Genomic DNA, 27,096 nt, shown 5'->3' with positions numbered 1-27,096 from the left:
GGACTCTTTACTGTTTTGGATTTATACCTTTGGGAATTTGGTTGAGACTTTAAAATTAATTTAAAATAAAAACTAAGAATTCGATCCACCTTTCTCCATTAAAGCACAAAATAAAATGGAAAGACTGCTAATATTAGAGGATGATGCCATTTATATAATGAGGATCCACGGAATTTAAATATACAATAAAATTTTGAAAAAAGCTTTTCCTGCAAGGAGCATTTAGAATGAGTAGATTCATGACTTAGCTGGCAGCAGGTCCACCATGAAATACACAGCTAAGGCAAATGGGGCTTTCATGCAATACAGTCAGTCACTGCATAATAAGTAGTAGATCAACATTGTTGCATCTCTCATATCCTCCCAGCATTGATCTTTCAGATGAAGCAAGAGTGAGTAGATGAATGAATGAGTTCAGACATCAGACATATTGTAACCTTGTGGCTTGCAATAATAATTAAAGACTCGTTAAATGATGGTGAGTGCAAAATCTGTGACTTTCATTGATTCCAAAACAAAAGGCCACTTTTTTTCCCCCAAAGTGGGATCACGCAGTTTCGTATGGATCACAATTGTTTTCAAATAGCTAAAGATTTCCTTCAGACTGAAGCAGATGGCAATGCCCAAGTTGTTCACAATACTTAAAGGATCAATTTAAGCAGCAGTTGGCATTAGTGGTTAATGGGATTGGGATCTTTAGCTGTGTACTTTAGGGACTAAATCTGTGTGACTTCAACCTTGGGTTCATCCATACACAAGGTGCGGCACGGTGGCGCAGCAGTAGAGTTGCTACTTTACAGCACGAGGGACCCTGGTTCGAACCTGACTACAGTTGCTGTCTGTATGGGGTGTGTACTTTCTCCGGATGGGTTTTTCCCATGATCTCCGGTTTCCTCCCACACTCCAAAGTCATGCAAGTGTGTAGGTTAATTGGCTTGGTGCAATTGTAAATTGTCCCGAGTGTCCATAGAATAATGTTAGTGTGCGGGATCGCTGGGCGGTGCTGACTTGGTGGGCTGAAGGGCCTGTTTCCACGCTGTATCTCTAAATTTAACTTAAACCAAACTAATCAAGGAACTGCAGATGCTGGAATCTCCTGCAGAAAGTGCTGGAGTACTTCAACGGGTCAAGCGGAAACCAAGCATCCACTAGAGGACGTGGATGGGCAGCGTTTCGGGTCAGAATTCAGGTTCATCCACATTTCAGAAACAGAAAGGAGGAAGGCTTCACTGCTATCTAGTATATTATGTATTGTGCAAGGTCTGAGATCTTGGTCTTTGCCTCAATTGATCAAAGACTGTGCTGGTGCATTGATGACAGTGGTGAATTTCATCAATGTCCGCCTTTATTGAGATGGGGGCTCCCGAAGTGTGGTAAATGGTTTACATTTTCCCGGGTCTGGCCATGTATCTTTGTTAGAGGGTTATGCTGTGCAGCAAGGGGCAGATTCAGGGAGTATCTTTGTCTTGCTGACATCGAATGCAAGGCCTATCCTCCCATACGCCTCAGTGAATAAGTCAACAATAGCTTGGATCCAAGTGCATGCAAAAGCAAACATGGTCCACATACTTCATTTCTACCTCTGGGATAGTTTCTTATGCCCGTCCCACTTAGGAAACCTGAATGGAGACCTCTGGAGACTTTTCGCCCCACCCAAGGTTTCCGTGCGGTTCCCGGCGGTTGCAGGTGGTTGCCGGAGGTTGCAGGTAGTGGAAGCAGGTAGGGAGATTGACAAAAACCTCCGGGAACCGCACGGAAACCTTGGGTGGGGCGCAAAGTCTCCAGAGGTTTCCGTTCAGGTTTCCTAAGTGGGACAGGGGCATTACTACACTGACATTTCAGAGGTATACAAAGTGATGCTCTTTAGCCTTAACTCACTTTCGCATATGAACGTTGCCATTGAGAACTAAGTCAGCTATTTGACCGAGAGGCACATGGACATTCCTTGTGCCTGATCAGATGGACAGCAATAAGTGGGGTTAATAAAAAAAAGAGTTGATTAAAGGCCACTGATAGCTGCCAGACTGCTGCCACCAAACAAAGCACAGAATAAAGACTCGTGCATTTTCAGAATCTGTGTTGTTCAGTAATGAGCAGAACCATCAGTTGGAGGTTGTCTTTCCATTGGACTAAATCTTATTACAACCCGCCTCCTCCACTTCACTCCTCTGTCAACCACCTCCCACCATGTTACTGTGCGGTGGTCACTGGTCGTTGCTGTCTCGGTGGGCAATGTATCTCTAAAGTAAAGTGAACTAATGTTCTAACCGTTGTCCTTGGGAAACTTGTTTACAGGTGCTCTTTTCTCAGAACTATAAAAGGCCAGACGTAATCTACCTCCCTTCCGCACACCTAGCAGTAGAATGATTTTGAGCAGGGTTTGAATGAGACATGTTCTGGTATAAATCATTCAATTCGGTTCAACTCTGTCTGTTATTAAATTCCAGGGAATGTAAATGTCCCTCCTTGGTTAGATCGTTATTGCAAATATTTTAAATATTCAACTAGACTGGCATGGTAGAAATAATAATGCTAGAGACAACAGCCTGTCCATCATTCACTCCCACAGGGCACATGATTAGATGATAACAAAAAGAAACAGATATCATTTAATGTACAAAGACAGCGAGACTTGCTGCAGAAGCACATAAAGTGAGGACTGTGCAGTGTTATAGAAAACAGCATTCTCGAGTCAAGGTCGCCCAATAATGCATCCTACATAATGCCTTTCATAATCCCAGGTCATCATAAAGTGCTTCACAATCAATGAAGTACTTTTAAAATGCATTCACTACTGTCATAGAGGAAAATGTCAGCTGCAAGGGGCCAGTGGGGGAGGGGGGGGCAGAATTCTCATCTAATCACATTCAAAGTTCACGAATCCAAAACGCTTTCTTCCCCATGAAAGCTGCCGGAACCTGCTGAATTGTGCAGGGAGGAACTGCAGATGTTGGTTTACACTGAAGATAGACATTAAATGCTGGAGAAAGTAAGCGGGGCAGGGAGTCTGAAGAAGTGTCTCGACCCGAAATGTCACCCATTCATTCTATCCAGACACGCTACCTGAACCTGCAGAATTGCTAGTTTCCGGATTTTGCAAAAAGCATTTTGGTCCTGGCATATTTGCTGGCAGAGGGATAAAGGATGGTTCAGAAAAGTATCCAAAAGTGTTCACCTTCTCAGGATGTCCCAAAGAACGTCACTTCCATTGCATTACTTTGAATGGGCAACTGCAGGCAGCAGAAGGAGCAGATAGCCTCACAAACCACCCACCCTCCCCTTCAGCCTCCACCTACCCCCTAATGCAACAGAATCTGCCGTTCCCTCCATCACCTCAAAACTGAGGCAGAAGTAGGTTCTATCCTACAAACTGTCAGAAGAAACACCAGAGAGTACATTTTTACAAACCGAATCGTCTTATTTTCAAGTCCGTCCCCCCGTCCTCCCCCCCCCCTAAAAAAAATAGGGTGGTATCACTTAAAACTAAGCAAGTTAAAACAAAAGACAGTTATATCTTAATTACACAGTCATTTGTAGTTGAAAATACACTATTTTTGGCCTACTCTTTGTAAACAGGCTCCTGCTGCGTTTAAAAACTTCACACCTTATCACATTTACAAAGAGCTGCCAGTCAAGCGGAAAGGTTGCTTTAAAAAAAGCTCTTTTATCACTTGCTGCTGTTAAGGATATGGCCTTGCTCCAGATTTTGAATAAAGTAAAGAATCACTGATACTTCTTACTTTGACCTTCTGTTTTCCACCCAGCGTTTGAAAGCATCTGATCTTAATGAATAAAAGCCTGCATTTCCAGGAGAATATGAGAGTTTAAAAATTGGACAAATGTAGCACAATAAATGACAAGCAGTTATAATGGTCATATAATTAGCAGCTAGATTCACCGATAGCACCCCCCTATATCATGCAAAGTTTGTCAGCCCGGATAAGAGTCACAAAACAGGAACAAGCAGAATGAATCACTGCACCAGAAGTGTCAGTCTTTTGGAATAAAGAATGGTCTCAAAGAAAGCGATGGACTACAATTCCTCAGCGGTCCTTGCAAGATTGGTACCTGTGCAGCATTCAAGCTGCAACATGTAGAATCAAAGTGCAGCTGATTTGTCAGCATCTCTGGAGGACATGGAGAGGCAACATTTCGGGCTGGGACCATTCTGCAACAGTTGTGCGACGTTACACAAAAGTGCAATAATTTCCATTTGATTTATTCCTAAATTCAACGTGCAACATCATCATTACCAACATACCTTCTGCAAATATGTGCAAAGCTAAAGGTAGATAAATGTGTGTGTGGGGGGGGGGGGGTTGTTGGAATGGTGTAACAAATTGCTGTCTGGAGTAACCCAGCGGGTCAAGCAACACCTGTGGATAGTTGATCAAAACTCTGCATCGGGACTGAGAGTGGAGAGGGGAGACCGCAGGTGGGAGATGGCCATTGTTAAAATGCTCTACGGTTTTGACCACACAGGCTGATTATTAGTATCTCACCAGCCGTAAATTAATCACACTGCGCTGTCATACCAGCAAGCTCTCATGTTTCGTGTACCAGTGACTCCTCTTCTACACCAGTGCATTATGCATTTACTGGACCGTATTGCCGCTCTACAACAATTTACATTTAAGTCGGACTTTTACCAAAAAACTCAAAGAAACCTTTTTAATAAACGTAGGAACTAGGAACAGTGGCAAGGCTAATCAAATTTTGAATGTTCCACTGTTCCGTATGAACAGCTTTCTGTTCTCGCTTTTCCTCCTAAGATGTTAGTCCTTTATATAACTCTTCCATGAATATATTTAATGATTTGGCTTTACCTATCTATTGAAGTGGAACATTCGATAGGTCCATCACTCTTTTGTGAAGGAATTTTTCCGCAGAGCCCCAAAGGACTCATTCTATTTTCTTAAGCTGTGATCCCTCTTCCTGTACTTTCTTAACATAAGAAACATATTTCCTGCATCTAGTCTGGCCAGTCATAGAGTCATATACAGCTTGGAAACAGGCCTTTCAGCCCAAATTGCCAAAACCGACTAACATGTCCCATCAACACTAATCCTACCTGCCTGTGTTTGGATGATATCCCTCTAAACTTATCCTCTCCATGTACCTGTCTAAATGTCTCTTCAATGTAGCGATCCTGGCAGGATTTAATAATTTTCCACATGTTCCCTTCTCATCTTTCTAAACTCTAACAAACATGAATTGTATCGTCCCACTATCTCTTCATGGGTCAGTCTTGCTCTCCCAGGAGCTGAATCTCTGCACTCACTCCACTACAAGAACATCCTTCATCAGAAAATGAGAACAAAATGGCACCCAACACTCAAGGTGTGACTTCACCAAGGTCCTGTAAAACTGCAATAGGATATCCCCATTGCTGTACTCAATTCCTCTTACCATAGAAGCTAAATGCCTGTTAATCAGTTCAAATTTGTGTTTCAATGACAGGGCTGCAAGCAGTGGGCAGGAAAGGTCTGTTTAAGAGCATTTTCAACAGTTCAGAGGTCCTTTAGCTTAGAAGCTCCAGAGCAGACAACCATAATGACTGAAGACATAGCCTGCAATGGCAGGTGGAGAGAGGAGAAGAATACCCTGACGGCCAAAGATTGCAATATTTTGGAGTGTGGAGGTTGAGGATGAATCTACAGCTAGAGAAGGGCAAGGTCCCGAGGGAATATACACTTCATAAATTTTGTTTCTGAATTGAAGGCTAGGTAGTCAACATTCACCAGGAAGATCGAGCAGTGGGTGAGCAAGACTCTGAGTGGGATAGTGTACAAACTAGAACTTATAAAGAATGAAGGGGAGGGGGGAGGGAGTACCATTCAACAGACAGGCTTGGAGGTGACAGAAAGGCAATGGAAACATGAAATAAAGCAGAAAATGGAAAAGATACTCAACAGGTCAGACTGCAGAGAGAAACACAATTAAATCTTTAGGTCAACGATTTTTCATCTGCTTCTGCTGGAGTTGACAGAAACAGGAAAATTGGTTCTTTGGCAGCGGAGGTGTTGAGGCAGAGGCAAAATTGGGCAACTTACTTTGACGTGGGTGGGCAATGTGACACAGATAAAATGGGGTCAGAAGCCCAGCATAGGCTCAATGGGCTAGTTCAGTTGTAGAGGATTTACCCTTAACACAGGACGTGAAAGTGGAATGAAACTGAAGGCTAAGATAGAGTCATAGAGTCTTACAGCATGGAAACAGGCCCTTCTGCCCAACTTTCCGGACTACATGTCCCATCTACACTAATCCGACATGCCTCCTTTTGGCCCATATCCCTCCAAACCTGTCCTATCCATGTACCTGTCCAAATGTTTCTTAATAGTTGCAATAGCATACTTCCCTCAACTGCCTCCTCCGGCAGCTCGTTCCATACCACTCTTTGCATGAAAAAGTTACCTCTCAAGTTCCTATTAAACCTTTCCCCCCTCACCTTAAACCTATGTACACCAATTCTTGATTCCCCTAATCTGGGCAAGAGAATCTGTGTGTCTACCCAATCTATTCCTCTCATTATTATGTACACCTTTATAAGATCATCCCTCATCCTCCTGCGCTCTAAGGATATGTCTACTTTACTGCCTAAGCAATGAAATTGCAACGACCACGGGTGGTTTTGTGTCACATTAGCAGTCAGCCCACCACACATGGATGGTAATTTGATGTCACTGACGGATAACAGTGTTATCTTCTGACAAGCCAGAGATACGGTTCTGCAGGTGAAAATTACTCTGCCAGCTCCCTCACATTCAGGCATTGTGAAGATGCAGGTCACCCTAATCACACCTGCTACTTCACAAACCCACTGAACCACACTGCAACTCACCCTGTTTAATCATCTGCAGTCAGTCACAACAAGTGGTTCTGGTTCTCATTCATGTAAAAAAAAAAAAAAAATCACTCATTAGCCAATGCAGATTTTTTTGTCAAATTCCAGCAGTTTTTTTGTTTTTTTTTTAAAGCTTCTCTCCATTTGACGATTAAAAACAATTTGTAAAATACCCAATTCTCCTTCCCATTTTTTCTTAAAAATGTGAATTTGTGTCAAGCACAAATTCCACCTTGTTAAAAGCAGGTGCCTTAATTTGAGGAGGTGCCTCAAGATTTGGTCAACGTATTCAGTGAATTGCCTCAACTATAAAGATATTATGTATTTTGCTAATACATAATGAATGAATACGTTTATTGGCCAAGTATTCACATACAAGGAATTTTCCTCGGTGCTCCGCCTGCAAGTGACAACATGACATACAGTGACAGTTAGGAATGACACATAAAATATTAATAGTGAAAAAACATTATCGATTAAACATGTGAATTAAATAAAATAACTGAGCAAAAGGAGGCTATATCAATGCAAAATTACGATCATCAATAATATTGTGCCAGGCTTATCCATTCGAACTGCAGAAAGCCAGTCACCATTAATCCAACCTTCAATGACCTTAAGCATCTGTCAGAAATGTCCTCAAACTGCGCATGAAAGAAGGAACATATTTGCATTTATCGAGCCTTGTCTTAAAAGAAGCTATCTGCCGCATCAGCAAAATTAATTACACAAATAGTTTATTTACAAAGTAATGTGGCACTTCCTAAAAAAAGTGTTTTCTTGTTCAGGGAAGTGATTTGGCTTTTAACATGAAGTTATATGAAAGACTGCAGTCTCTTTTATTTTATCCCCATGAGGAATTCTGGTTACTATCACTATAGTCAGCTTAATTCTCTGTGCAGTTATCCAAGGTAAATCAAGGAGATTTTTGCCTCATTTAAAAAGTAAATGGTTAGAGTGAGCACACACACTTGATGGAAAATTAGGTACTTGGTCACGGTAATTCAAGAATAACAGCTTAGTATGTTCCTTGAGACTGAGAGTAGGCAAAATAGAAGGCACACAGAACAGATTTCAGGATACAGATTAAAACCATGGTTGGGAAGATGGGCTTTGAAGAGGTTTTACAAACAGAGAGAGAAAAAGCAAATCAAAGGTGCCAGGGGAAAATCTCAGGACTTATTTGGAGAATAAAAACTGCCAAGTTCTGACACCTGTGGCGAAGACAGAAACAGAGGGAAAGCAGAGGCAGAAGAGAGAACATTGCAAATAAAGGGCAAACGACAGATAATGTTTTGGTCCACAATATATAAGAGAACAAGGAAGATAGCTAGAGGGATCTACCCAGCAGGAAATAGCAACATTTTGGTCAAATTGTACATCCAGCAGCCACTACAAAAGGGTAGTCCTATTTTTTGCTGTTCTGCATTATGATTTTTCGCAGGTCGAGATTACAGAAAAATAAATGTGTACTACTAATTATTATAAATAAATACTACTTTTCCAGTACACTACTAAACCAATGATTTATCCTTTCCCGTCCACCTCCTCTGACCAATTAAGGTTCCAATAATTAAAATCCAATATTGAAACATCATTGCACTGGTATACACTCATAAAATCATTGTACATGATGTCGCTTAACAACATCTCATTGTCCATCAAACACGGTACTTAGTACTGCATTGGTAATGACAATTAGAAAATTGGAGAACCAATTTAGGTTTCACATCTACACTAAACATGTTGGCCGCAGGTCAAATGGTGAAGTGGAGCGAGAATCCATTTTCAGGCACCTTCTCTGCCTCAGCATCGGGTCTGTCTTAGAGTCAGAGTTTTCCCTGATACCCCAGTTTCACAGCATAAGGGAATCCTTTGACAATGATGCTACCATTTTATCAGCCCATATAATTAATCTTGATAGAGATCCCAATTGTGTGGGGGGGGTGGGCACGTAGAAATAAATATTCCACTACAAAACCATTTCTCTTGCTCAGACCTTGTTATGCACCATTTATATTTGTAGCACCTTCCCAAAATAAAGTACCTGGATTATTTCTTATCCCACATACAGACCAAGAAATGCCAGCTAATCAATATTTTTGGAATGTCGTCATCACGTTGGAAAGGTGACAGCCAATTTGAGCATGACAAGATCCCATTTGCCGATAAGATCATTCATTTTTCTCAGTGAAAGACCATATGCAGTTCTGGTCATCCAGCAATAGGAAGGATGTCGTTAAGTGGAAATGATGTAGAAGGGAGTCACCATGATGTAACTGCATGGGGCTTTGTTTCTTAAATTATAGGACTGTCCTACACTAAACTGATCACGAGGGGCATGGATAAACTGAACGGGTCAGCCTTTTTCCCCCAGGGGTGATGATTCAAAAATTAGAATGCATAGATCCAATAGACAAGTTTTTCACTCAAAGGTTTATCCACATCTGGAATGAACTGCCAGAGAAAACTATAGAAACCGATACAACTACGACTTTTAAAAGACATTCGGACATATGTATGAATAGGATGGATTTATTAGGGATATGGGCCAAATGCAGGCAAATGTGACCAGCCCAGTATGCCACTTGGTCAGCACGGACAAGGTGGGCCAAAGGGCCTTTTTCTGAGCCCCTGACCCCCAGCGATGCTGGATTGAACTCTCCCGGTCTTCACGATGCCAAAGAATTTAGATGTCGATCATAAGGCAGGCAGACAGCTTGACATTTCAATTGCAACATGACATTTCTGACAATGCATTTGATGAATCAACTAGCCTATAATATTTTTAGCTTGCAATTATTTGTTCTCACATTTGGAAATGAAGGTTAAAGTTAAAAATACATTATCCAAGCCTTACACAGATCCTCGGCTGGGAAGAGGTTTTCCCAGTTCATTTTGTTCTCTTGCAACATGTGAATACCGCTGTTTTAAAATTATGGGACTATCCTACACTAAAATGATGTTGATTTAAACTTAAAATACTGACACCAGTTGCTAAAGTTGCTAATTGATCAGTAGATGAGTTGGGTGCAAGTTCTCCTTGGCAGAATTCTTCCAAGTAATTTAGCATTGTTTATACTCAATCTAATTCTGGTGCCTCACTTATATGTGGAAGATTTAGTCTGTTGAATTATTATTATCATCATATTCTTCATGTCATCATATATTGTATCACACACACACATTCTGTCCTGTGGTATGTTGTCATATTATTCCGTTTGATTAACTGTCACACCCCAAACAATCTGCACATCTTCATAATTTCCAAATTCTCATCAATTAATCAGACCAAGGAAATTCTGCACGACTCCAATGACTCTTACCAATTTCTACGTATGCACCAGAAAAAGCTTCCTATCCAGATGCATAACAAGTCGATATGGCAAATGCTCTGCCCAAGACTGCAGGAAATTCCAGACAGTTGTGAGCCCACCGCAGTCCTTCACACCAACTAGCCTCCCACTCATCGACTCCATTTGAAACTTCAAAGTGACTCGGGAAAGCAGCTAACATAATCAAGGACTTCGCACATCCCGGCCATTCTCTCCTTTACTCCCCTCTCTTGATGGACAGGTTACAAAAGCATGAAACCACGGACCACCACTCAAAATTCGTCCCTTTCCCCGCAGTTAACAGACTCTTGAACTGACCTCACACATGCTAGGGATGAATTACCTAATCTTCTAATCTGCCTTTTTGCAGACTTGAACTTTATCTGCAGTTTCGCTGCAGCTGTAAGACTATATTCTGCACTCCATTTTATTTTTGCTTTTGTACTACTTGATGTACTGCTGTATAGTAGGATTCATCTGGATAGATTTTTCACTGTATCTCGGTGCACGTGACAATAATAAACCAATACCTTCTCTAACTTCCAAGCAAGCATTTTCTGCTGTTGTAGAACAAATCTACTATATCTCCAATTATGCTTCTATAAGAATAAAAAGTTGTAATTGCAAATGCTAATTGGGTCCTGGAGTATTTTCTACCCTTTGAAGGCAATGGAACTGAATGTCAGGAGGGGAAAGCAATGGACAGTCAATCATCTAACATAAGACCGTAACACATGGGAGTAGAATTAGGCCATTCGGCCCATCGAGTCTGCTCTGCCATTCGATCATGGCTAATTTTATTTTCCCTCTCCAGCCCATTCTCCTGCCTTCTCCATGTAACCTTTGACACCCTTACTGATCAAGAATTAGTGAATAACTTAGCATTGGTAGCCAAAAGCAGTTTTTTGTTGCACAGAATTTTATAGCACTGCTAATTCAGCCCATTGCACATAAAGCATTAGTCATCCTTATGCCATTAATCCCACTCTCATATCTTTTCCCCATAGCCCTACAAATTGTTCATTTTTCACTAAGTATCCAATTCTCTTTCCAGACATTGTTAGTCTCCCCATAATATGTTCCTGCTGGTATTTGCAGTGGAAATGCAATCATATTCCAACTGTATCTTTTCATTCAGATATTGTCCAATAATTTCAGGATACACTTTAAATGTGGTTGGTTGACAAGCAAATTCACAGCAATTTCAGATCCGAACTTCACTATTAACAACGCATCCCATCAGGTGTCAGGGAAAATTTAAACAACCCTTCGCATCCATTACATGATAGGAGTGAAAGGACATGATCTTCCCTCCTGTTATCTGCCTCATTAATGTCCTCTCTACAGCAATGAGTGCACCAAGTTCATTAAATTGAACAGAGCGCTTTGTGACTGTTGGCACTGTTTGGATGTCACCCTGAGGTATTGCTGGCACACAGGAGAGAGCAGCATGTGTTGCCTTGTGCCCCACTAGATCTCCAGATGACCTCCTGACAGCTCTGCTATAAACAACTGTCAGGACCATAGAAAGACCCGGGTAAACGTCAGAAGAAATAATTTGACAGGCTGCTGCAGCAACCTGCCGCCTTTCCAAAACATTATGGGCACTGAATAATAAGATAAGCAGACATTTTTTTATGCACAATTATGCAAAGATGAAGTCATAAATTGTAGGCAATAGGGAACCAGAAATCCTTGATGAATGTTTGAACAAGCATCCTAACACTGAAAAATTAATAGCTTATATTTATAACACCCTCCTAAACACCGAGGTACCACCAACGGAACCATATAGACACACATGGGAAAATGAATTAGGTCTTCCTATAACGAAAGATTTGTGGGACAAAAGTTTACAACATATGCATCAATGTTCGTTAAATGCCAGACATGCTTTAATACAATTTAAAGTCTTACATAGATTACACTACTTTAAAATAAAACTAAATAGAATCTTCCCACAAATCTCTCCTATTTGTGATAAATGTCTACATCTAGATGCTAATTTAACACATACGTTTGCAAATTGTATAAAAATTAAACATTTCTGGACTGATATTTTTGAAATAATTTCAGAAGTTATTAATACAAAACTGGATCCAAACTCAAAATTAATAATACTTGGAATATCAGAGCAAAGTTTAACACTCACAACAAGCCAAAGAAATTTCCTCGACTACAGTATAATAACCGGGAAAAAAATTAATATTAAAATTTTGGAAAGGCCCTATAACCCCCACAATTAAAATGTGGATTGTGGAAATGTCGGAGACCCTATATCTAGAAAGAATTAGACTTGTCTTAATGGACAAACAAGAACTTTTTGATAAAATATGGGCTCCATTCATTAATTATCTGACGGGATAGATTGGCCCAGCACGAAAACCCAACTGAAACTTGAACTCAGGATTAGATGAAAAGTCATACTTTATAATCTACGAACCTATCTCCAAGGACGTATTATAAGTAATCCATTCCACCTTTTTTGTTTTTTTATAATCTACGAACCTATCTCCAAGGACGTATTATAAGTAATCCATTCCACCTTTTTTGTTTTTTTGATATTTGTAACTCTTTATTCACTCTTTCTTTCTTTTTCTATATAAAAAAAAACCCACTAGAAGTAATCGACAATTGAAAATTTTAATAATGTATGACTGATGTATATGAAAAGTTTTTTACTATAATATGTAACTATACTTTATAATATGTCTACTTCTAATAAAAATATTTTTTTTAATAAAATAAATAAATAAATTGTAGGCAATAATGCAATTAAAATTACACAGTTTAAATTGAACATTTTGAATAGATTTGGACTCAAAGAAATAACATTGTTTTAGCTCCAAAGGTCTGCTTTCCAGGGGAATTTATTTTCCCTCTGTTGGGTTAATTAATATGTGTATCTCCAGAAATATTTGCAGATTAAGGGATGTTTCTACATCAAAGAAATACTTCTTGATTAACAATATCGGAGGCTAAATAAAATCAATGGTGAGCTAAAATGTAACGGTGACTAAGTGGAGCTTGGAATGATTGCATTTTTAGGTTATCGTAAAACAAACAAATTTGTCTCCAAATACAGAAAATGCTTCACCGGCAACCCATCAAGTGAAGGCAGTGGGACACAAAAGCAGGCAATCCCCACTCGATGACTTGTTCCAAGGCATGACAATAAACCTGCGGGAGCGGGTCGAAAACATATTCGGCAGGAGCTGGGGATGAAACATCGCACACTGCTACTGCTTGCACTTCCAGAAGAGACATCATGTATGTGGGACAGAGATCAACATCTGCTACTAATGCCACATTCTGCAGCTTTCCAATAGCTCTGCCACAGTCAAATATAAAGACACCACCTCAATACAGTCACAAGTTACTACATGGCATATTTATTTAATGAACCCTTTTAGAGTATTCAGGCTGCTGCTACAGGAAATCGTTTGATACCCAAGGCAGCCAGTCTAAGAGCAGCGAGATCGGTTAGGCCCAAATGTTCACTTTTTTTTTAGTCATTAGTCGATTGGAGCACATGGGGGGAAAAAAATGCTTCAGATTATAAGGATGTCGCCAAAATTTGATTAGGTCTGCTAGACAGTTTAGTTCTAGCAGCACCCGCTCACTTCTCCCCTGTTCCTTTTCATGCCACATCTCCTGAAAGTTAGTAACTTTTATTTTGTATTGATCAGAAAGGTGCAGCATAAACAGAAAAGATTATGTCAGTTAATCGAACAACATAAATTAACCTTGCAATTTTATTTTGAAAAGATAAGCAGGACATTGTTACTAACCTTGAAGAGGATATTGCATGGAGATCCCTCCCGACCTATGTTCAGGACACCCTACATGTCCTTCGTCTCTTCAATGACCTAAGGGCCTGCCCCACTTTCAGGACCTAATTCACGACCTTTTTTACTCTTGGACATTTTTCCTCAGGCTAGAAAAAACGTCGCGACCTACTTGATGCCACGAGTACCTACGACTAGCATCACGGCCTGCTACGACCTACCTACGACCATGCTGCGAGTATACAAGTCAAGGAGAAACTCGGCAGAGGTCGTGAATTAGGTTGTGAAAGTGGGACAGGCCCTTTAAGTTTTCCAGGCCTCCACTCCCTCACCTGCACTGATCCCTCCAGACCTGTATCCCATACATCTCACATACTCTTCGTCTCTTCCATTTTCCAGGCCCTCACTCACTCATCTTTACTACCTTCCTATCACATTACGATACGTTTGATATGCCATTCAACAACCAGTAATTCTTTGGCTGGGTTTTCATTGTGAGACTTCACCCATCACAAAGCTTTCAGGTGAAACAAGATTTTGATTAGTCCCTAATAGACGGTTTCACCACTGCTCTCCCACAAACTGAAACTCGCTCTCCAACTCAGTAAAAATCAAAAGTACTTACGTTGGCAGATATCCCTCTTCTCCTCATATCCTGGTTTACAGACGCATCTTCCAATAGGGACCAGCCATCCACCATCAGCACTACAGTGCATCTTAGGCACGTCATACTCCTCAGAATTATTCACACACGAGCCACGGACCTCCACCAAGGAAGAGTCTCCTTCAGTCACTCGATCTGGAAACTCTGCCAGGTTACGGATTGTTAATGGACACTTCTTGTAGTAGACCCGCACTGATACCAAAGCAATGCAGGCACCCACGTCCTGAAAGGCCAGGTAAAAGCCTTTCTTAGTCACTGATCCAATGTCCCGTACCTCAGTGTTTAATTTCATCACCCTGTCTCCTACATCCACTTGGGTGAAGCTCTCATCTGCAGCAATGGTGTCAATCTTTATATACTGGCTTTCTTTAATGTACCACAAGTTGTTGTTGTTGGATTCATAGTAGTAGATGTTGAAGGTCTCTTTGCATGTTCCAGGGACACCCGGCAGGCTGTTGCAGTCTCGGAGAGTAAATTTTATCTCAATATAGATCCGATGGGCACCATCACGAGGAATCCAACTAGTCCGCAGCCAATTGTTCTGATAGGCTTCCATGACATTACACACCTGGTATGTTCGCATTGGTGTGTTTCTCTCGTCCATAACACTGATCTCTTCCCACTGCAATAAAGAAACAGAGCAACAATAAGCACGACTAGCAGCTACAAATGCCATCAATTTGCAGATCGGCTTTTACATAACTTTTTGGTGAGAACCAAGTGATTCAAGCAATAAATATATTTTTATGCAATTCCGTGTGACGGACACAGCCTCAGTGGCAAAAGGAGATAATAATATTTGTATATTACATTTTTACTCAGAAAATTTGAAACATCAACAATGTGTTTAAACAGATTCCATGCAAGGTATGACGACAGAGAGACAGATTCCATGCAAGGCAGAGAGACAGAGAGACAGAGAGACAGAGAGACAGAGAGACAGAGAGACAGAGAGACAGAGAGACAGAGAGACAGAGAGACAGAGAGACAGAGAGACAGAGAGACAGAGAGACAGAGAGACAAGCTTTAGCGGGATATGGGCCAATTACTAGGCAAATGGGATTAGCCCATATTACCACTAGGTCGGCACGGACAAGGTGAGCCAAATGGCCTGTTTTCATGCTGTATGTATTTTGTTGCCAGTGACGATGAGGGAGTGATGGAGAGATGAGACTCTAGGCAACTGTGCATAAATGTTGGCTGAAATTGCCTTATGATGCACTGGAACAGAAATAATTTATTTGGTACGATAATCAAATTCTGCTTTCCAATAGAGGTACTAATAGTGGTGTGTGCATAAATATGTATAGATATACACATATACATACACACACACACACACACATACACACACACACACACACACACACACACATACATAAATATACGCGCACACACACGCGCACGCAATAGTGACTATGAGCAAATGCTGAAAAGATTTTACCGTACAGAAGTAGTAGTTGGCCTAAATTTTGCTTCTGGTGATATGCTGAGTGTACAATGCATCCATTGTAGAACAAGTATGCGTATAACAATTGAATACAAATGAAGAAAATGCATAATTCAACATATTTCCTCTCATCTGTGGCCCAGCAATGCAAATCCCAGTGCAACAATAAAGCCTGCCAAGCCAGAAATAACTTCTGCAACATCATATTTCCTGTTCAGTAAAGTTGGCAAAATGATCTTTGAAACAAAACCAAGCTGCCCAACATCGGAATAAAAGGACACAGCTTTTTCAAATGTCTACAGCCAAAAATTGCCAGATGGATCAGTTTAATCAACCTCCTCTCAAAGCCCTGAAATCTAATGGAGATAATCACCAACAAATCTTCCCAATTATAAATAAAATGAAGGCAAAAGGCTTTGATCATTATTAAATGGCATTTACTCAATTATAAACTGGCCAGTACTCAGTCAGATTTACACCAGAACACTTGCCCACAGATTTTATCTAAAATTCTTGTGGAATAATTTGTCACTGATCTCAAAAGCTAACAGATAATATCAGTCACCGAACAAAAAAAAAAAAACATAAAACTACAGATGGTTCACTGACGTCAATAAATTTAATTCTGGTGATTAGAAGGAAATGTCTCTCCCCTTACATGCAGATATCAATGGCAAAATATCAGTGTAGAGGCGCAGTGACTACTCAATAATACCAAGGAGCCCTGGTTAAACTGCAATTAATGGAGTTGAAATAGAGAAAATGGTAACGTCTGGAACTACAGTACATCCAGCACATGTCCGCTTGCTACAGACTCGGAAACAATGGAAGAATGCAGGCTTCTGGCTTTGGAAAAGCATGACACTATCAAGGACAAAGCAAATTTTTTTGATGAACAACCAAACCACTTGTTGTACAACCCCCACCAACATCACACTGTGATACCAGTATACAAACCCGACATATGCACTGTAACAACTCACCAAGTTTGTTCCACCAGCATCCCCCAAAATCTCCTTCACCAAGCAGGATGAGGAACATTTTTACAGGAGCACCACCACAATTATGGATCCTTTCTTTATTTTTTACATTTATTCACTTACCAAGACATCACTAGCAAGACTGGGATCTACTGCTTGCTCTCAAGAAAGTGATGTCGAGTCACCTTCTTGAACTGTTGCATTTCTTCTCGTATTTCCTTGTGACACAAGGGACAAATTCACTCAAACTTTGCCAGCCCTCACAGTACCCATTAGTCCCATCTTCTAACCCTCCCTCCATTTCTCTAGGCACTTTTCAAGGCAATTTACAATGTCCTATTAATCTACCAGCACAGCTTTGAGACATGGTATGTAAAAGGACCCAGGGAAAATCCCAAGCAGTTACAGAGACCATGCAAACTCCACACAGACAGGATCAATCGTGTCACTGGATTCGTGTGGCAACAATACTAACTGCTGTGGCAATGGTCTGCCCCAGGAAACCTGCCCCGTGAAAACCAGACCGAATCCTGAAGATGATGTTGCTGTTCCCATGTCCATGGGGCCTGTTAGAGAAGCCTAAGCAAGTAACTACGGTGTATTTTGTAGATGGCACACACTCCAGTCAATATGGAATCCTGGATTACTTTAACCTTGGGGAGTGATGCTGGAGTTATAATCATCAAAGCAAGTGGAATAATTACAATTAATTGCTCAAAGGATCATACAGCACAGAAACAGGCCCTTTGGCACAATTCTTGCACTTCAACCAAAATGCTCTTTATTTTTGCCTTGTGGATGGTAGAAAGACTGGGATGTGAATTACCCACTGCAGGCTAGCCAGCATCTAATCTGGTCTGGTAACCGGGTCTGATATTTATGTGGCTGATCATAAATGTCCAAGGACATCCTGGTTAAAAGGGCCCCATAGGATGCAGATGGTGGGGTCCACTGTGATGCCAACACTACTGAATGCCAAGCTTGGATAGTTCCCTTGCTCACGCTTCTTAGCACGTGTGCGGCCCATACCCCACATCTCAGTCTTTGCGGTTTTTGGTTTCATCTGGGAAACTCGATTGAATGGGTCCAAAGGGTTGCAATGCCCAAGTCTTCAGTCAACTGAGAAAAATGTACCCAACATCATCTTATCCTGATGACTGTGTGTGTGTGTGTGTGTGTGTGTGTGTGTGTGTGTGTGTGTGCGCGCGCGCGCGCGCTCTGTATCAAGCTTTGCACAGAACTAAAGCATGCCTGGCACCAAGAGACACTACATGCTATGGTTCTCTCTGTCCTTGGTGTTGTGAAGGATGGGCCTGGCACCGTTTAGTTTCGTTTAGAGATACAGCGTGCAAATAGGTCCTTCGCCCCAAGTCCACGCTGATTGGCGATCCCCTTACACTAGCACTATCCTACACACTAGGGACAATTTATAATCTTTACCAAAGCCAAATAACAAACCTGTACATCTTTAGAGTGCAGGAGGAAACCAGAGCACCCGGAGAAAACCCACGTCGTCACGGGAAGAACGTCCCTGGTGTGTACGGGGATTGCCGGTCGATGCGGATTCGGTGGGCTGAAGTGCCAGCTTCCACGCTATATCTCTAAACTAAACTGCTTTCCATGCACAGATGCTGCTTGATGCCGAGTCCCTCCAGCAGATTGTTTGATGCCTTTGAGCTTGTGTTACAGAATTTCCCTGCATCAAACCTCCAACAAGATGTTCACTAACCCCCTTCCGTGAATTGCTAAACACAAATATTCCAGGCAATGGCCAATTTCTAGGCTGCACTCATGTTCTCAGTTGACAGATGTTTAAAACAAACTGAAAATGTACCATGGAATCAGGTTTTCTTTCATTCAAATTCATATTTTGGTTAATGCAAATGCAAAACCTTTTAACAAAGCCTCAAATTGTCTCCATATCCATTTCAGCATATTCTTTACAATTTCAGCACAGAGTCCCCAAGCTCATTACACTATTTAATGCTGACTTTCAAACCATTTAAGAGCATGTAAATATGTAGCCACTTCTGCAAACACCCCCCCCCCCCCACAAAGTCTGTCACCATCTTGCATATTTATCCTAGTTTACAGTTTCTCTTCTCCCAACCTCAGCTTACTTTCTAATGCCCACCATTAAATTTATAGGCAAGAGCACTTCAACATGGAGACGGAACCAATGCTCAAATGAAAATAAAACTATTGTTGAAAGTAGCTCAAAATCTGAATAGAAACAAGATAGCTGATGGGTTTTAGGTAACTTTAGCGCCAGACTTAACCGATCCTTGTAGTTGCTAAATATTCCAGAATGACCTTCTCGGATAACGTGCCATTGGAAATAAATACCAGCTCTGTGGTGAAATCTACACTCATCACATATTGGTTAAAAGTCTCTATCCCATTTATTTTAGTTTAGAGATACAATGCGTAAACAATGCAGAAACCTGGCCCACCGAGTACACGGCGACCAGCTATCCTAGCACATTAACATTATCCTATACACACTACGGAAAATCTTATAATTTTTACCAAAGCCAATTAACCTACAAACTTGTATGTCTTTGGAGTGCGGGGGGGAAACCTGAGCACCCGGGGAAATCCCAAGCAGGTCACAGGAAGAACATACAAATTCTGTACAGACAGCACCCGTCAGCAGAATTGAACCCGGGTCTCTGGCGCTGCAAGGCAGCAAATCTACCGCTGTGCCATTATGCTGCCCCTTATGTGCAATGTGTTTATGTGCGATAGTTTATCCCAGCCTTCATCCTAAATATTGATTTGACGTTAGAATACAGTCATTCAAAGTGCGGAATTATAATTTTTCTAAAAAGCAAATAATATTTATCACAAGAGGACAATGTAAGGAAATATTTCCGATGTATGGAAGCGAATCATGACACAGCGGCATAGAAATCAACACAGAGAAAGAAACAAAATGAAAATACACAGCAATAACTTTCTATAAATACTAGTGGACAGTTTGACAAAACTACTTGACCTCGAATTAATTGATTTCAGGTAGTTTCTGTGAGCTACAAGTAATACACAACACCAGTTTGTAGGAAATACTGACGGTTTAGTGCACAACGGCATCATTCCCTTTCAAATTTTTGTGAAGGTGTGTATCAATGTGGACATCCGACAGTCAATGGTAATAGTCCATGGTATTTCTCTGTGTAGTCTTGTGCCACAGGTGAGTAAAGCCAAAGGAATTAAACGCTAGCAACAAACACACTGCCTCGCCTTTCCCTTAACATCATTGCCTCTTTAAGACATGCGCTTCTTTAAAGGTGCCACGTAACACTTAGCTTCAATCAAGCTTTTGGCCACATCCTGATTTCCTCCTTTTGATTGCTGGCAGTTCTACTTATATGGCTGCACATCTCTCTTAGTATGATTTAAACAGGTTTCACGGAAATAAATTTCAGTAGTCTTAATGCTTTATGCAGGAGGAAATAGACTACTGTTTAGAGAGTATGATACATTCTGCATTGCATCTCGTCATGTTTTTCAGGCTAGCATGGACAGAATTTCCATGTTGTATTGCTTGTACCAGGGGTGTAGGGAGGTATGCTCCACCGAGGAATGGTTTAATAAAATGATTTCCAAAACACAAGGTTAATCTTTAAAAGTGCCAATTTTGCATCTTCAATAGGTATCTATATTTGGCAGTTCAATTAAGTGAGTTCATGCCAAAAATAACTAGTGGGTAGTTGCGTGCAGGCACGGAACTCGCCATCAAAAACATGGAGGGGACAGGGGGACCGGATAGACACAATTTTTTGGTGGCCGCGCGCACATGCTCACACTCATACACACATGCGCGAGGCTTCGGAGGCTCAATCCAGCGCTAAATGCAGCTCAACTCTGCCTGTCTCGCTGGGTTAACCTACAAGCCCTGCCTGGACTGATGGGACACCAGCGCTGCTTCTCCGCGCTGGCCATATTTCCCGCAAGCCTAGGCAGGTTAACCTGGCGGGATAGGCAGAGTGAGCTGGGTTTAGCGCTGCTTCTCTGCGCTGGCTGTGGGCCTGGGGGCGCCGCGCCTGTCTGACTCCCGACCTCTCTGGCCACCCGTGGGGGGGGGGGCACTCGGGTGGGGACGGGACAGAGCCGGAGACCCGGCCGGGATCGATCCTGGCTGTGGATGAGGCGCAGGTCTGTGCCACGTCTCCCTCCTCCAATCACTATCCTCAGTCCCACCCCCCCCCCTCACTCCTCCCTCCTCCAATCATCGCGCTGAATCATCATGTCCCACCCTCATTGCCTACTGACCGACGTCTCTCTCGTCCAATCGGCGCCCTCGATCAGCAGTCCCACCTCCACTGTCTCGCGGAAAGCGGAGATTTTAAAATCCGGATGACAAAAACTTGGGGGGGGGGATGTCCCCCACCTCTCAAAACATGGGGGGGACGTGTCCCCTCTGTGCCCCCCCCCCCCCCGGATTTTCTGCCCCATGTTACGTGGGATTTTACTCCAATTACTGGCTTTCCCTTATGCCCCACTTTTCACCGTCTGACAAAGGAATAGAAAGATTAGCTGCTAAACGAGACAGAGGGATGGGAGGAAGCTGTGTTGTACAGATTTGAACCAGTCGGGCCAAATGGTCTGATTCTGTGCTGTAAATTCTACAATGAAGCAGGATGACCGGTGGGACTTGGGCATAGTCTGCACTAGTCCTTGCATCCGGTACTGATAAAATACATTTTAAGGCATGCCTTTCCCATTTTTTGTAATGTTTAGTTTAGAGTTTAATTTAGAGATACAGCGCTGAAACGGGCCCTTCGGCTCACCGAGTCCACGCCAACCAACGACTCCCGCGCACTAACACTACCCTACACACACTAGGGACAATTTAACCAAGTCAAATAACCTACAAACCTGCAGGTCTTTGGAGTGTGGGGGGAAACTGGAGCTCCCGAGGTAAACCCACGCAGGTCACGGGTAGAACGTACAAACTCTGTACAGACAGAACCCGGAGTCAGAATTGAACCCGGGTGTCTGGCGCTGCAAGGCAGCAACTCGACCACCGCGCCACCGTGTCGCCTCGTGGTTTTATTTTTTATATATCGTGGTTTCTGCTTTATCTATCTGAACACATGTTGCAACAAAAGTGGAAATGAGACAAAACCTCAGCGGTAATGAACATGAAGTGTTTTTCCTCACTGCTTTGCAACACACAGCTGCAAGGGAATTCACCGGCAAACAACCCCTACAGTAAAACCATCAAATGCATGCTTCCACTGTAGACATTTTAATTACTATTTTAATAAACTTCCCAATACAAACTCTGAGCTGCTGAGTGTACACATTATGCATTCTCCTCATTAGTAATGAACAGCAATTTAAAGTTATTTTAAATTGAGAAATTGACTTCCAATTTCTCATTCTAAATTAGTAAATAGTGCTTTTCTATCACCTGGGGAAATTGGCCGAGCTTGTTTATCCCTAGGATGCAAAATAACTCACTCAAAGCGACAGCCAGATTAAACGACTATGCATCGCTATACATATTTAACTTAATGTGAGATCAACTCAATAACCATCATTTAAATGATAAGAAAATTAATGTTCTGCAACTTGCAAAAACACAAGGGCATGGTTGCACAGTGGTGCATACTTGCTGCCTTGCAGCACCAGAGACCCGAGTTCAATCCTGATGACGGGTGCAGTCTGCACAGAGTTTGTACATTCTCCCCGTGACCAAGCAGGATTTCTCTAGGTTCACCGGCTTCCTCCAACACTAAAGATGCACAGGTTTGTAGGTTAATTGGCTTTGGCAAAGATTGTAAATTGTCCTTGGTGTGGGGGATAGCGCTAGTATGTGGGGTGATCACTGGTCAGCGCAGACTCGGTGGGCCGAAGAGTCTGTTTCCATGCTGTATCTCTAAACTAAACTAAAAGTGGGGAAATATTTATTTTTTTACACAAAGGGTGGTGGGATACGGACACGCTGCCAAAGGAGGTAGTTGAGGCGAGTATAATGTTTAAAAGCATTTGAACGGGTACATTGAAAGAGTAGGTTTAGAAGGATTTAGGCAAGAGGCATTTAGGCAGTGGGACTAGTCCAAATGGGGATGTTGGTCAGCATGGGCAAGTTGGGTTGCAGGGCCTGTTCCACGCTGTATGACTCTAAAAGTTAAAGATCCAACATTCTTTATTTTACAAAAAGCCTCAATGGCGGCCTCATGATGATGCTGGTTCACTTCAAACATTTTGGACCAAGGCCAGTGATTGTTCACCGAATATAAACCCCAATTCGACAGGCGTGAGTGTACAAGCTAAACCCACACAGAAAATCTCTTACGCATTATTCACTAAGCATTTAGGGCAACACAGTGGCGCAGCAGTAGAGTTGGTGCATTACATCGCCTGGTTCAATCCTGACTACGGGCGCTGTCTGTACAGAGTTTGTACGTTCTTCCCATGACCCGTGTGGGTTTTCTTTGGGTGCTCTGGCTTCCTCCCACACTGCAAAGATGTACAGTATGTAGGCTAATTGGCTTGGTATAATTGTAAATTATCTTGTGTGTGTAGGTTAGTATTAGTGTACAGGGATTGCTGGTCGGTGAGATGAAAGGACAGTTTCTGTGCTGTATCTCTAAACTAAATTCCATTTTGACAAATGCACATTGGTTTCATTTGGATGAAATTCATCTTTCCACGATTTCCTCCTGGCTCCCCATGAGAAGTAGGTGAAAAATGTAGTCACAAATTTGCAGCCTGTAACGGCAGTTTTAAATGATGCATTGTGATGTTCTCCCTCAGGAAATTGTATTCCACCAATTTCATTTGCACACTATAGCCCGAAGTCAAGGTCATACTAACTAGCTACACATTACACACAGACAGTTTCTGGATACAAACCTAATCTTCAGGCTTTTCTTTTACGATATCGATTTTTCACATTTGAAAGTGAAGCACTGTTCCATCAGCAATTGAACATTTGGAGATAAAAAAAAGCTTAGAGATTTTCAAAACAATCTTTGATGAAACCATTGAATGGAATTTATATTATTTTCTTTTTTGTGGTCTTTATCACGTATATTTTTGCCAAATTTTTAGTCCACAATGCCGGATCCAAGGAATTCAAGCTTTGGAAAGTTGCATGGCTTTATAGACTGCGGTAAAATAAGCTCCAAACTTTGTTCTTGTCTTTGCACTATTATTGTTTGTATGTATGTATGTATGTATGTATATGTGATTATAATATTTACAGAGTACTATGTTGTACTATGTTGACATATCTGTTGCGCTGATACAAGTAAGAATTTTATTTTTCCGTTCAGGACTTACGACAATAAAACACTTGATTTTCTTATCACACCATTTACCTGTAAAGATCGATTGCTTAGTGAATAACACACTTAGGAAGTGAGTCACAGTTATACAGCCATCCATGCTGACCAAGACGCCTCATCTAAGTTAGTCCCGTTTCTCAACGTTTGGCCCACATCACTCTAAACCTTCCCTATCCATGTACCAGACCAAATGTGGTCACCTCACAGCTCAAAGTGGGCAGGAAGAGGGAGAAACAATGATGGCTAGATGGCAAGTGGACCTCTCCTCTCTTTAACTCCTCCCAAGTGCAGCTCTCTAACCAGCATCAAGTCAAGTTTATTCGTCATATGCATACGAGATGTGCAGTGAAATGAAAAGTGGAAATGCTTGCGGATTGTCCTAAAAAACTACAAATTGGATATGGAAATTACATATGGATTGTGGAAAGCTTATTCCTCGAGGAAATGCAGCCAGACTTAAGGCAGTAACACCATGGGTGGCTCAATTGTACAGGAAAGGACAAAAGTCAAGAGACAAGTCAAGAGACAAGTCAAGTCAAGACCAATAGTTATCAGAAATGTTGTAGTCAGGGAAGAAGAAAGGAGTTTCTGTGCATGTGATTCTAGGAGGGCGAGTCCCGTCTTTGGTGCCATGTTCAAAAATATCACTAGAGGGGGCGGGGGAATAGCTAAAGGTCATGTTCCAAAAGGGTCAAACTGAACTAAACCAAGAAGCTGCTGAAACAGTTACATTTATAATACTGCAAAGACATTTGGGCAAATTCACAGATAGGAATGATTTAGAGCAATATGGGCCAAATTCTGAAAAATCAGACTAGCTCAGGTAGCAATTCTATTCAAGTCGGGCCAAAGCACCTGTTTCCATGCTGTATAAATCTACGACTCTCCATCAAGAAGCAGAACCATTAAAGTTAGCATCTCGAGGTTGTTCTTTGCGCTGGTGAGGTAGTGACCGATTTAGGTGAATTTGTAGCTGGAGAGATGGTGCTAGAAGGAGGGCTTCACTTAAAGAGCTATGACCTGCAGTGTTTACAGATCACTGCACAGTAGCTCTTTTTCAACCACTGTGGTTATGATGGACAGAATGGCCTTCTCTGTGGTGTAAATGTTCGATTTCATAACCAGAAGTGATATCTCAGCACCAGCCATGGCAATGACTGAGCTAAAAAGTGGTTGTTACAGATTTTAAACCTCAGCACAAAGAGAAACAAAGGCTTCCAGGTTTCCATTCAAAAGTCTGGCCCCAACATCCTACCTAATGCCCATGTAATCCCCCTTGGTACACATCCAGGCCGTAAAGTGCAAACAAGGAGCACAATTCAGGAAAGATCAATTATATTTAATTCACAAGCAAAGTAAATGTTGGAAAAATAAAAGCGGGTTAAGGCACAACAGGTAAAACAATTATCTTTACCACCTCTGGCACAAGTTGGATTCTGAATAAAACCCGCAAAAAAGTGTTTTTCGCTGTCAGAGGGGATTGGTAGTAACTGTGACTTACATTTTTTTTATATACCCCTAATTGCACCAGTTCTAAAAAAATTGCAATGCTTGACATACAGCATTGCAATTTTATTAACTTACGATTTTAAAGCCACAACTACTGGTGATAGACTATGGGAACACGGCAACTGGCCCAGAACATCTGGGGTTTCACGTTTAACCATGGAGATTCTGAAATGCACTGTTAATGGTTCTTTATTGAAAAGTATACACAGCACTGTGAAATTCGTTTGCACAACACAAAAAATGCACAGTCGCCATATCTTGGTGATATTTACAAAGAAAAAGTAAAAGTCCAAAGTCCAGTCCTCATGCTGGAAGTACTGGAATGCCCCTGATCCAAGCACCAGGTTGCCTAACTTAATTCTTGATAGAATGAACACAGATGGCCTTGCCATAATTTGCAACACCAAATCCAGCACAATGGACAGTCAGACTTCAAGAACACTCTTCTTGGACGCATAGCATTGCTATTGTTGTGATTCTGATCACACATCCAATCTGCAGTTCTTTACACTCTAAAACAGGGGTCGGCAAGCTTGTTCTGCATAGGGACCAGGACGCATGTCTGTGAGCAGATGGCGGGCCACATCTATCACGTGTACACATGGATCCCGACACCATCCCGCCCTGGACGGCAGGCATCAAATCACGTGTTCACAGAAAGTAGACAAAAATGCTGGATAAACTCAGTGGGTGAGGCAGCCTCATGCAATCCTTGCATGTCTCACCCGCTGAGTTTCTCCAGCATTTTTGTCTACCTTCGATTTTTCCAGTTCTTTCTTAAACGTATTCACAGAAGTTGCGCGGGCGGCCATTCTGGCGGCTTTGCGCAGGATGCAGTACAGCCAGAGCTCGGGGCACTTGGCCACGCTCGGGGCGCCGGATGATTGCAGGAAAGAAAAAAAAAAGTAAAAAACACATTCGGGCTGGGTGATTTTGGGTTACGGGTAGCATTCGGCCCGGGGGCCGGAGGTTGTCGACCCCTGCTCTAAAACAATGGCAATCAGCTATATCTTCTGAACATAATATAGTCCAGGATAAAGTTCACCACATAACTTGATTCTTGTCAATTTTGTGTAGGTAGAAAAGTAATCCATCTGTCAAAGGGTCCAACTGGAAACGTCACCTATCCATGTCCTCTAGAGATGTTGGCCTGCTGAGTTATTTTCACACTTTGTGTTCTATGCAAGACACCAGCATGTCAGTTCCTTGTGTCTCTAGCAAATTT

The 27,096-nt window shown here is 41.9% G+C and overlaps 1 protein-coding gene across 2 annotated transcripts in view; it reads right to left on the bottom strand.

Moving 5' to 3' along the window:
• LOC116979698 (ephrin type-A receptor 3-like) overlaps nucleotides 1–27,096 on the bottom strand; it is a 269,657-nt gene that overhangs the window by 215,347 nt on the left and 27,214 nt on the right. For both annotated transcript variants that reach the window (XM_033031401.1, XM_033031402.1), the window contains exon 3: nucleotides 14,593–15,253. In XM_033031401.1, the coding sequence (XP_032887292.1) occupies nucleotides 14,593–15,253 (661 nt within the window). The remainder of the gene's footprint in view (nucleotides 1–14,592; nucleotides 15,254–27,096) is intronic.

The sequence above is a fragment of the Amblyraja radiata genome, chromosome 13 (assembly GCF_010909765.2).
Source record: "Amblyraja radiata isolate CabotCenter1 chromosome 13, sAmbRad1.1.pri, whole genome shotgun sequence".
In the NCBI taxonomy this organism is placed as follows: Eukaryota; Metazoa; Chordata; class Chondrichthyes; order Rajiformes; family Rajidae; genus Amblyraja; species Amblyraja radiata.
This window is presented reverse-complemented; position numbering and strand designations above follow the sequence as displayed.